This window comes from Mauremys mutica, chromosome 16, assembly GCF_020497125.1.
Source record: "Mauremys mutica isolate MM-2020 ecotype Southern chromosome 16, ASM2049712v1, whole genome shotgun sequence".
Classification (NCBI taxonomy): domain Eukaryota; kingdom Metazoa; phylum Chordata; order Testudines; family Geoemydidae; genus Mauremys; species Mauremys mutica.
This window is the reverse complement of record NC_059087.1, coordinates 1,027,217-1,039,842: the sequence shown is the minus strand read 5'-3', so window position 1 is coordinate 1,039,842 and position 12,626 is coordinate 1,027,217. Positions and strand designations below refer to the sequence as shown.

Below are 12,626 nucleotides of genomic sequence, written 5' to 3'. Positions count from 1 at the left end.
GCCCTGCAGCACACCTGCTATTCCATTTTGGAGTCTCACATAGCTCGCCCAACTTCTCTAACCACTGATCTTCAGCAGTGACACCCCGAACCCCTGTGGTCCCACATCCTGCAGGCAACGCCCTCCAATCCAGGCCTATAGCACCCCTAAGTAACGTACATCCTACCTGGCATGGTAACCCTTACCCAGGGATCTTCCCAGTCAGCCCCTCCATCTCCCTCCCTGTTCTGCCTCTCGCTAGTCCAGACCTGAACCACTTTGGAGAAGAGACTAACAGCCATGTCAAACTGTGCCCCAGTGCTTGGCGATTTCACCATCAGACCAGTGTCTTAGCTCTCACAAGGATCTGTGTCAGACATTTCAGAGAAATCTTTAAGAAACCACAAAAGAGGGAAATTCCATCCCTGTTCAATCCTGTCCTTTTCTGGGTTCTGCTAAGCTCTGGGCTTGAATTATATCTTGTAACAGTGAGTTCAGCCAGTTAAGTATACATTGTGCTAAGTAGTATTTCATTCTACCAATACGAAAGTTGTGGCTTTTCAAGTTCACTGCATGTCCCTTCTTGTACTATGGGACAGAGTGAATAGCAGTGCCCAATCTACCTCCTCTGCACTGTTTACTGCTCTACACAATTCGCATCCCCCTTCTTATTTGTCTCCGCTCTAACTAAACAATCCCAGATTTTCCAATCTCTCTCCATACGGCAGTCATTCTAGGCCTCTAATTATTTCTGTCACCCACCTCAGAACCTCTCTATTTCTGCTTTATCCTCTAAGATATGAGAACCAGGAACGAACATACTATTTCAGGTGAGGGCATGCCACTGATTTACATAATGGGTTTAATTGTTATTTTCCATCAAATTCCTGTGAACACTAATATCTTGTTTGCTTTTTTGACTGCTACTGCACAGTGAGCAGTGGTTTCATTGAGTGGCCCACAATGATGCCCCAGTCTCTCTCCTGAGTTATTACAACTACTTCAGAATCCTGTGATTTCCTAGTCCACATTACAAACTTTTGCCAGCATGTGTCTATTGGGTAGGGATGAGGGGAAAACCACACCCCTAACTGACACAGCGATGCCAGCAAAAATACTAGTGCAGACCAATGTTCCCTCTAATTTTTTCCATTCCTGTGCGGAATGAATTTTATATGCACCAATATCGAGATAATGTGCATGTGCGCCACCAGTAGAAACAAAAAACCTAGATATAATATATATTTTTTAAAAGTTACCATAGGGATTACTCCAACCAGGACAGGATAGGCATTTTAGGGCTCACTACTCAGAGTTAAATTTAAGTGTAAGAGAGAAATAAAAATATGAAATGCATAGACCAGTCAAAAAACTAAAACAATAGCACTTTGTAAGAATAAAATTACAGAGAATATATGTGCATTGCAGGAAGTAGCACCACCACCACAAGTATCTGTTGGGAGGTGAGTGTGTGTATGTGCGAGAGAGAGAGTGTGTACATGTGTGAGAGAGAAACCAAGATAGTGTCTGTGTGTGTGTGTCTGTGAGAGAGAGAGAGACTCACACACACTGTGTGTGTGTGTGTATGTATGTGTGTGTGGGCTTCTGGAGAAGCGTATAAGACACCATGTTTGTCTCTTTAAGGAGAGCGGCACTTTCCTGTCTGTAGGCTTGTTCAGACTACAGCAGCCGCCAGCAGTTCCATCTAACTCCCGAGCCCTGTCCGCCCCTTCCCCGTTCTGCGGAGATGGGATACATGGGCAAGGGGACACCCTGACATCAGCACCTCCCACTTCCTTCCCCGCCCCCTTCTCTCCCCCCCCAGCAAGCAGGAGGGTCCCGGGAGCAGCTGGCCAGGGGTTCCAAGGCAGAGGGCAGGAGCAGCAGAGAGGCGAGGGAGGGCACCTGAACACAAGTTGCCGGATGTGCGCAGCTCTACTTTAGTGGTTCTTGCGCAGCTGCGCAGCTTAGAGGGAACACTGGTGCAGACCCAGTTATACCAGCAAGATAGTCCTGCTGCCATGACCCATCCTTTGGGGGATGTGGTTTAATTAAGCCAAAAGCAGAACTTTTGTCAGTATAAGCCATCTCCACTAGGGCACATTGCCAGAATAGCTAGACTGGGTTAACTATGGCAGCAAAGCATTTGCAGGGTAGACAAGCCCTGTGTAGTTCAGATTATTTGAGCACACACCTCACTTTACTCTGCAAACGATATACTGTTACGTTTATGACCTAATGAAAGTTGTGTGCCCAAGTCTCTGGAAGGGAAAAGCCAGTTCACAGACACATGATACCACAAAGTGTTCCTTGAGTGTCCCTTTAGCATGTACCTGGGATCCCCATAACCCACCTCACACATTCTGTTGTAAATAAGAACGTTGTTTGCGTGGCTCAGCAGCCTGTGAAACGGCGCAGCAGCTTCAGCACTAACGATGCTTCCCTTCATTTATCCCACTGCCATTCCTGTTAATTTGCTCCATTTATATCAATACAGCAGTAAACCAGGGATTAAGTGAGTGAAAATGAGAACTCTACCTAATGTCTTGGCTACATCCAAGTCCTGCTGCATGTATCCTGTGCTTTTCTCTGTGTTCCCAAGAGACCAGTAAGCACTGCTCAGAGCAGAGAACACTGATCCCCTCAGCTTCAGGCTGCAAGTGCCAATCTTCAGCGCAGCTTCTAACACAACCACAGAGGCACCATGGTGGCCTGCAGTCAGGAGCTCCTGGCCAACCACCGATACCACCACAAAGGGGCTCTTGTCCAGCTTCATCTTCTGAAGTTGCTGATAAGTTGGCTCGAGTGACTCTAAAATAAGGAAGGGAAGGCAGAATTACTCCACAGGCCAAAGGTACACAAGCATCCTGAAGTCAGTCCATTAGCACCCATGAGAGGTGAATGACAAAGTGACGTGAATTTTGTAACATGTGGCTATTTTGTAACATGTATTCAATGGCACATCTAGAAATATCAGCTATTTGAGTGTCACAGTCCTGCACTTTGCACATCAAGAGCAAGAGAAGAAGAAGAAAATTAACTGGGAGAAACCCACTGAAAAGGGAAAGCAGCCACTCAGCAACAAGGAACCCATTGGGATTGGCTTAACTGGTCACAAGAACAAGGAGGAGTATCAGGTGCCCCTGGACTGTAGGTGCTATCCTGAGTGACCAAACTAGACCTAGGATAGCCACTGCTGCTGGAGAGCAGTTATACCGAATTGTTTTATTAGTCCCATGAAGCCTGCCATAGTATGTCCCTTAAAGGACAATGATAAGGCTGGGGTTTAAAATCTGCAGCTCCCTAGGCAACCATACGGTGTTAAAATGTAATTTTTAAAAATTAGGATGGTTGCACTTCTTGACAAGGCTGCTCTCGCCTGAATCAACATAACCATGGCAACCTGAGAAAGCCATTTGTGCTCTACTTTCATTATTTCTGCCTACAATTATTAACTGTATGTACAGCAAGCAGAGAGCATTTTAACAGCCCTCTGAGGAGCGGAATAGGCTGTCCATGTTGTATATTACAAGTGACATTCCAGTCAGGGATGGGGATAAATACACACAAGATGGTGATCTCTTCTGGTACTGCAGTTCCTGTGTAATACAGGATCCTGTCTCTGACAGTGGCCAATGGCAGACGATGCAGAGGAAGCCACAAGCATGTACAGATTAATTGTTATTTATACAGTGCTGTTGATGTGCAAGGCACTGTACGAACAAGTACAAAGACAGGCCCTGTTGTCAGGAGTTTACAGTTCGAGGGCTTGTCTTCACATGCACGTGAAGACGCTACAATGCCAACTGGAGAGCGTCTCTTGTTAGCATACTTAGTCCACCTCCCTGTCGACGCAGCGCCGTCTGCTATGGCGGGAGACGCTCCCCCGCTGACGCAGCGCCGTCTGCACAGGGGGAGGGTTAAATTGGTATAACTGTGTTGCTCCAGTCTGTGGATTTTTCACAACCCTGAGTGACGGAGTTATACCGATATAGGTCTGTAGTGTAGACCTGGCTTTAATTAGAAAATGTAACACACCATGTGGGGGAGGGGCTCAGGGAGGAAAGACAATAGAAACAAAAGGAAGTGAAGACTGCTCCTGGAAAAAAAAGAGTTCAGAGTGAGCATGTCAGGTGAGCTGTTCCACGTGTAACATAACACTACAATCAGATAGGGGAACAGCATAGCCTGTGCTGGGTCTGTGCTGGAAAGTTGACATGAAGTACCATGCAGACTGAGAACCATTACACTGTGAAAGTAGTGCTGGAACCTGGGCTTTCCCAGCAGAGATCACCTGTCCAAGGGGTGCCACCCACTGAGGGAGGAGAGTGGTATTATTGTAGGAGGAAAGGTTTGGCCTCAGCTATCTGTATTGCAAACTTAAGTTCCACATACCCGTAGTGAGCCAAGCTAAAGAGATTTAACTTTTACTCTTTCCTCAGACGTCACTCAATGCTTCCAGCTCCTTTGCTCTTTGTTGCTCTTCTCTGAGCTCTGAATGAAAGAAATCCTAGGGCTTGGCTACACTTGCAGATGTGCAGCGCTGGGAGTTACAGCTGTCTTCGTACAGCGTGTAGGGAAAGCGCTGGAGTGTGGCCACACTGACAGCTACCAGCGCTGCAGTGTGGCCACATTTGCAGCATTTGCAGCAGTGTTGCGAGTGGTGCATTATGGGCAGCTATCCCAGCGTGCAAGTGGCTGCAATGTGCTTTTCAAAAGAGGGGAGTGGGGTGGAGTGTGGCTTTGGCTACACTTGCATTTCAAAGCGCTGCCGCGGCAGCGCTTTGAAGCGCTAAGTGTAGTCAAAGCGCCAGCGCTGGGAGAAAACTCTCCCAGCGCTGTCCGTACTTCACCTCCCTGTGGGGAATAACGGACAGCGCTGGGAGCGCGGCTCCCAGCACTGGGGCTTTGACTACACTGGCGCTTTGTAGCGCCGCAATTTGCAGCGCTGCAGAGGGTGTGTTTTCACACCCTGCTGCAGCGCTGCAAATTTGTAAGTGTAGCCAAGCCCTGTGACAGGGAGCGTGGGAGAGAGAGAGAGAGAGAGAGAGAGAGAGAGAGACACAGAGTGGATATTTGGAGCCGACACTGTCAGCTCCCTGCCTTGCAAATTCTGACCATTTCCCTGACGCCTCATTTACTCTTAAATGCAAACAGCCTGCAGACCAGATAAGCAGCTGCTCCAACGGACTCCCTTTCCCCCACTCCCCCTGCTGTTTCTCTCCTAAAGCAAACACTAGCTGTAGACATTCATCCCCCTGCCTGCCTCATTCACAGCAAACAGGAGCTGTGTTTGTTTTTTAGATAAGCAGCTCCAGGAGCACCGAGTTCACAACAAAACAAAGAGAGGCATCATAACAAAACAAATAGAGTTCTTTAGTTAAAAGCATTATGGGAAAATTCTGCTGGAGGCCAATTACAGCGCTTTTGGTGGCCACACTGGTGGAGCAGCGCTGCATCACCAGTGCTGCAATAGTTATACCCGAGGCAGAGCAGGAGTACAGCCAGCGCTGCAGCCAGGGAGATGCAGCGCTGTATGTGCCTTGCAAGTGTGGACGGTGTGTAAGTTGCAGCGCTGTAAACCCACCACCAGCGCTGCAACTCTCCAGTGTAGCCAAGCCCCTAGCAATTACTATCCCTTAAGTCTGACTGTAACTCCCACCCCTAGTACAATAATGGAATTGACTATGAAAGGAGAAAACTAACTCCGTAAGGGTAACAGCACCATGATCAATGTACAGTGCTGTGGAGTTACAAGAACACATCATGTCACCCAAACTACATCGCCTTTCGGTGATCAGATTATCAGAGTGGATGAAGGGAGTGAAGTAAATGTTAGCTCTGTGGATATCCCAGGTCACAAGATCTTATCTGAAAAACTAGCTCAAAATAGCTTGTACATAAGTACGTTTACATGGACTGAACAACTGCCGGAGGACTAAAACCAATAAAGAAAAATAAAGGCATTGTATGAAGTTTGGGGGACACATCCAGAAGAATACAGAAAGGATCTGTACTCGGCTTGATCTTCTTTACTGATGTTGTTAATGATGTGAAGGGGAGGTGGGGATTAAATGACACACTAATGAACACAAACTGGGAGGTTCTGAACACCTCTGAGCAGGGAGATTTCATGTAACAGGGCCTAAAAGGGTTAAAAATGCAGTCAGGTTAACAAAGTGAGATTCAGCTTGGGAAAATTAGGTTCATATAGCCAAAAGCCTACTAGTCATTCCTTCAACTCCCTCTGCAAGACCCACCTCTGCAGCAAAGCCCATAAGAAATCACTGAGAGCTCCAGGGATGGTTGGGGTAATTGGCATTTAGGTTATTTATTACCACAGAACAATGGCAAAAACAGAGAGGGGTGTGCGTGCAGGTCTATGGGTATTTATTTCCCTCCCCACCAACCCACTGCGGTTATTTCTCTCTCTCAAAGGTAAGCTCTGTGTGGCAGGCACCATACCCTGGTATGTATCTGTACTGTGCCCAGCACAAATAGGGTCACATTCTGAGCAGGCCTTCTGAACATTAGCATAACAAATTAATACTACTGAGGCAAAAATAATCCAAAAGAGTTAGTGGAAGGGAGACACATGGCAGCAGTAATACTGAGAGACCTAGAGGTCAGACTGGACAGCAACAAAGACATGAAATTGCAATACAATAAGACAGCAAGAAAGGCCATCGCAGCTTTGGGCTGCTGACACAGAAGCATCACGTCCTGGAGCAGGGAGGGGATAGTCTCTCGGCAGTGTGATTGCTCCTAGAATATGGTACGTTCCTTTCTGGGCACTTCAACACCACAATGATATATACAGGTTGGAGGCAATTCACAAAAGAGCTACCAAATGATGAAGAGCTGTAGAGTCTCCTAACTCTGGTGTCTCTGGTAAGAGCACGGTGTGCGCCATACGGACAGAAGGAGCTCACGGCTAATATCGAGGCAGGCAGCAGATTGCTTTGTAGTAATTTGTTTTGATATGTGAGACAAAGAGAAGGATGAACCTGATGTCGTATTTATGGCAATATTCTAGGCAGCAGCAACACCGCAGGATAGAATAAGTGAAATTATCCTCATACGGTATTTGCTACATAAAAAACATATCTAAATTAATTCATTTGGAAGATGACAAGAAAACACTGCGAAAGGGAAACTGCATTTTTTTTTCATATTTCAGCTCTGTTTGGCCCCCAAGTTCCAAAGCTCCCAGCAGTGTCTGCTGAGAGTCAGAGCTGATCCGCTCCATGCTCCCCACTGGGAAATGCCATTAGACCACTCCAGCAAAGTGCATGCAAAGAAACTGATTAGAAACAGTGCAGTGAGGGAACTCCCCTTCAGGAGAGTGAAATTCCCACCCCTGGAAGTGGGGATGTAATATACAGGGGAGGCAAGATGCCAGGGGGGCTGAAAGCATCAAATGCTCCAAGCCATCTCCATACTGGTCAAGGATAAAAGTGAATTAGCAGCCTGGTCATCTGCCTCTTCTGGGGCTTTGTTCTGAGAGATATGAAAAATGAGCAAAAACTTCTGCAGAGCCCTGCTGGGTACCACAAGCCTAGGATTTCACAAAGCTGTTTACCCAAGTGCCAGAGCTCTTGCAGAGCTCAAGGGGCACACAGGTACCACGGTATTGTGGGATCATATTGGGAGGATCAACAGAGCCGGTGCTGCTGCAAAGCCTGTGTTTCCAGTCTGCCCTCACACTGAAACAGTTCGAGGGAGACTGATCTGCTGCAGTTGTACTGGGAATACTTGTGAAATATTAAGACGCTTGTGTGTGGAAAAGGAGAATTTCACAAGGGATAAGGTGTTTGACCTCTAGTAGATGAGAGTGGAGAATACCACTGGCTGGAGAATACCAGTTCTGGTGGCCAGTTCAGTCTTTTCAGAGATGTTAGCCATGCATTAACTCCCAGGTAGCACAGCCGGACTTCACAGGAACACAAGAACTGCTATTCTAGATCAGGCCACACCTATTCCAGTATCCCTGCCTCACCAGACAAGAGCAAAGCCCCCTTCTTCCAACATCCCCACCTCCCTGCCCCACTGAATCAGACAAGAGGCTCATCTAGTTTGGTTTCCACTCAGAGAGCCCAGCAGCAGGTGACCAAATGGAAGACGTAAAACGCCTATAATCTGCCCCTCATCACTTACACAGGTTTCCTCCTGCCTCAAGTGTGGACTCAGCATCAGCTTCCAACTGAAATCTGCTTCCTACCTTCCTCGAAAATGCTGATCCCTCAGCACTGCTGTCCATTCAAGCTTGCAGCCAGCATAACTGCAGTGCCCTGGACACCGGTCACTTTGCTTACCTCGCATGGGAGATTTCATGGCGGCTTCCACCATCCCAACAAGAAGCTGCAGACTCTTGGGATCCTGAGCCAGCCCAGATGCAAATGCTGCCAGTGCGTCTGCATGGCGTCCAAGGTACTGAAGGGCAACACCCTGTCGGAAGTACGCCTGCAAGCCCAAAAGAAAGAGGCGAGTTATTGAACTGATGCAATCACAGAGCCCAAACATACATGACCAGGGAGCTAGTGTTGGGGAATCCAGGGGCTGCAAGAACATGCTCAGGTTTCCCTGCAGCACTTTCAGGTCAGGTCAATATTGGCAATTCTAAAGCTGAGTTTGGTTCCTGAATCCCCACAGAGCTGAGGAAAGGCTCACCCAGCCCATGCTGACAATTCTCACATGTTGCCCTGGAGTCTAAAGCCAACGTTACAATCATGTAAAATAAAGGTTTTCCTTCAGAACTGGCTCCCCCTTCTCCCCAAATGGCTGCTCATTTCTTTTTAATCGCCTAGCTCGCAAAGCTTGTGAGTGGAGAGCCTCATTTCTCACTCCTGCCAACAAGACCCGAGCTTCACCACCCAACAAGAACTTTGTATTAACAGAGACCAAAAATCTCGAAGACAATTGCAATAAAATCACTGCCCAGAGCATCCGATCAGAAATCTCTCCTTCCCTCTGTATGCGCGTACAGCCTACTTCCACCACCATCCCAGCTCAGTGGAGTTCAGGAGGCATGCTCTGTGTTCACCTCCCTTGCTTCCATCACCACCAGTGACATGTCAGCACTCTCATCGTTAATTATATTTTGTAATTTTCACTCATCAATGATCAGAGAATGATTCTATATTCAGATTCACTGAGTAACTGACTCTGGAATTCACCCTCCTACTCCTCACCCAGCCTGGTAGCACTGGAGTCTGCTGACCTTCTGGGTGAACCTCAGTGACTACAAAAACAACAAAGAGTTCAGTGGCACTAACAGATTTATTTGGGCATAAGTTTTCATGGGTAAAAAACCCACTTCCTCGTTGTTTTAGGGATACAGACTAATATGGCTACCCCTCTGATACAGTGACTACTGCATTATGCAGATGTTTTGGTAGAAGTGGGTTGAGCAGGCAGCAGAGAGCTGTGTCTGACTGCACTTAGAATACTAACTCTGACAGGCACTTCTCCCCACTGAACACATACACTCTTCATTTTTAATATGTTTATAGACATTTTGCTTTACTTTTTCCATTTCACATTTTCTGCAAGTCTCCCCAGAGGCTACAGTAGAAGAGTCAGTCGCTGCAAACACACCTCTGCCTCACTGACATTCAAGGGAAGTTGCAATGCTTTTAAAATTAATCTAATACCCACTCACCACTCATTTGCAATCCCAAACCAACAAGTGCATCAATGTGCAGCTGCAAATAGTTCCCACTGGCAATTCCAGGTTCTGTATGTTCCCAGCCAGAGGTGCTAAGATCACAGACACACACACAGTAGCAGGAGAAACCTGCCTTAACAAAGGGGTAGCAATGACAGTGTCTCTCCCAGAGAAAACATGAAGCTCTGTGCTTGGGAGCTGGTGGGTAAGGGAACAAGGACTCTGCTGTCTAACATTCACTTATAAAATGAAAGCGTATTTGTAACTTTTATGTCTGCCCGCTGATTGCGTTAATAATTCAAGAGCTTCAACTAGCATTTTACAAAAGCTTTGCTGTTCACGGATAACCCTTTATTGTCCTCTCCAGTAAATATCTCCTTGCTGCAAGCTCTGCCACATTCACTGCGCTGCCGAGTCTCTGGAGGGAGTTACGCACAGCAAGCCCAGTTATGGTAAGAGAAAACACTCTTAAAAAGACTACAACTGCTGTAAGAACAGGATACTGCCCTGTCAGCTCCACTCTTGGCTTTGGTTCTTGAGGGCCTTCAGCTGCAGGCTCTCCTTGCACTCACGGGCAGGCCTCTCTATTCCTTCCCACTTGTAATAGAAACTAATCCTGTATTCAAGGTACATTAAGTAGACACATTTGGAAGTCTTTTTTACTTAAACTGGATAGATCTGCAATTAATATCCAAAACGACTTTTCATTAGGGCTTTCACGCACCTTCAGAATCCAGACCATGGAGGTAAAGATTAAGAAAAATCAAAAATGACATGGGAAATTTATAGACATGAATATTTAATCTATTTTCCATTAGCAAGCATTGATTGGTTCTATAATTTTAAATGAATGAGATGGAGGCAAAATTCATTTCATTAACCTTTAGTACAAATGTGTTCTTATTGAACCAAACAGGCAACTGTACTGGAAACCCAGTTCCGTGTTAATTAGATTACAGGCATGATGATTTAAATCAAAGAGAAACCTCAGGAACAAGGAGTGTGTGGCATGCAGTGGACACCCACTGTGTGGTCTCAGAGCACTGAGTGCATTGTCTTGTGAAGCATGATGCACACTTTGGGATCTCTGTTTCCCACACTCTCATTTAGGCTTGGTCTACACCTAAAAATTAGGTCAACATGGTTATGTGCCCATCTTTGAAAAAGGAGAATCCAGGGAACTACAGACCAGCCAGCCTCACCTCAGTCCCTGGAAAAATCATGGAGCAGGTCCTCAAGGAATCCAATTTGAGGAAAGGAAGGTGATCAGGAACAGTCCACATGGATTCACCAAGGGCAAGTCATACCTGACCAACCAGATTGCCTTCTATGGTGAGATAACTGGGTCTGTGGATATGGGGAAAGCAGTGGACGTGATATACCTTGACTTTAGCAAAGTTTTTGATACGGTCTCCCACAGTATTCTTGCCAGCAGCATGTTAAAGAAGTATGGATTGGATGAACGGACTATAAGGTGGATAGAAAGTTGGCTAGATTGTCGGGCACAACGAGTAGTGATCAATTGCTCGATGTCTAATTGGCAGCCAGTATCAAGCAGAGTGCTCCAGGGGTCAGTCCTGGGGTTGGTTTTGTTCAACATCTTTATTAATGATCCGGATGATGGGATGGATTGCACCCTTAGCAAGTTTGCGGATGACACTAAACAGGGGGGAGAAGTAGATATGCTGGAGCGTAGGGATAGGGTCCAGAGTGATCTAGACTAATTGGAGGATTGGGCCAAAATAATTCTGATGAGGTTCAACAAGGACAAGTACAGAGTCCTGCACTTAGGAAGGAAGAATCCCAGGCACCGCTACAGGCTGGGGACCAACTGGCTAAGCAGCAGTTCTGCACAAAAGGACCTGGGGATTACAGTGGATGAGAAGATGAATATGAGTCAGCAGTGTACCCTTGTTGCCAAGAAGGCCAACGGCATATTGGGCTGTATTAGTAGGAGCACTGCCAGCAGATCAAGGGAAGTGATTATTCCCCTCTATTCAGCACTGGTGAGGTCACATCTGGAGTATTGTGTCCAGTTTTGGTCCCCTCACTACAGAAGGGATGTGGACAAATTGGAGAGAGTCCAGCGGAGGGCAACGAAAATGACTGGGGGCTGGAGCACATGACTTACGAGGAGAGGCTGAGGGAACTGGGGTTATTTAGTCTGCAGAAGAGAAGAGTGAGGGGGGGATTTGATAGCGGCCTTCAACTACCGAAAGGGGGGTTCCAAAGAGGATGGAGCTCTGGATGGTCTCAAGTTGCAATGGGGGAGGTCTACGTTGGATATTAGGAAAAACTATTTCACTAAGAGGGAGGTGAAGCACTGGAATGAGTTACCTAAGGAGGTGGGGGAATCTACATCCTTGAATCTACATCCTTAGAGGTTTTTACGGTCCCGCTTGACAAAGCCCTGGCTGGGATGATTTAGTTAGTGTTGGTCCTGCTTTGAGCAGGGAGTTGGACTAGATGACCTCCTGAGGTCTCCTCCAACCCTAATCTTCTATGATTCTGTGTCAGTCAAGGGTGAAGGAAAAAACACGCCCCTAACCAACACTGCTATGCTGACCTAATCCGCAGCACAGATGCATTTATGTTGACAGTAGAATGCTTCTGTTGATGTAGCTACTGTTCTTCAGAGAGGTGGCGTTTCTACACCAATGGGAAATGTAGATGTCAAGATAGGCTGCATCTACAATATGGAGTTATGCCAGCATAGTCTCCATAGTGTAGACACAGCCTCAGTTTCCCTTCTGTACAGCTTGATGACAGAAATACCATGCAGGGATGGAGTCTTGCAGCAGCTTACACATGGGCAGTTTGGCTCTGAAGGAGCACAGTAGCCAGAGACACCTTGTAAGCCAGTGTGGCCTGGGGATTCTTGTGCACTGATGTGTTTGTAGTGTGTGTGGGCTGAGGAACCCAGTAATAACTTGGGTAACAGAACATCAGCTTCTGCTCTCCTGCCCTCTCCTTACCTAGC

General features: G+C 46.8%; 1 protein-coding gene across 2 annotated transcripts in view; it reads right to left on the bottom strand.

Moving 5' to 3' along the window:
- TTC28 (tetratricopeptide repeat domain 28) overlaps positions 1-12,626 on the bottom strand; it is a 480,542-nt gene that overhangs the window by 175,591 nt on the left and 292,325 nt on the right. For both annotated transcript variants that reach the window (XM_044989608.1, XM_044989609.1), the window contains exons 3-4: positions 8,295-8,442; positions 2,518-2,790 (exon numbers count right to left, since the gene is read on the bottom strand). In XM_044989608.1, coding sequence (XP_044845543.1) covers positions 2,518-2,790; positions 8,295-8,442 — 421 coding nt within the window. The remainder of the gene's footprint in view (positions 1-2,517; positions 2,791-8,294; positions 8,443-12,626) is intronic.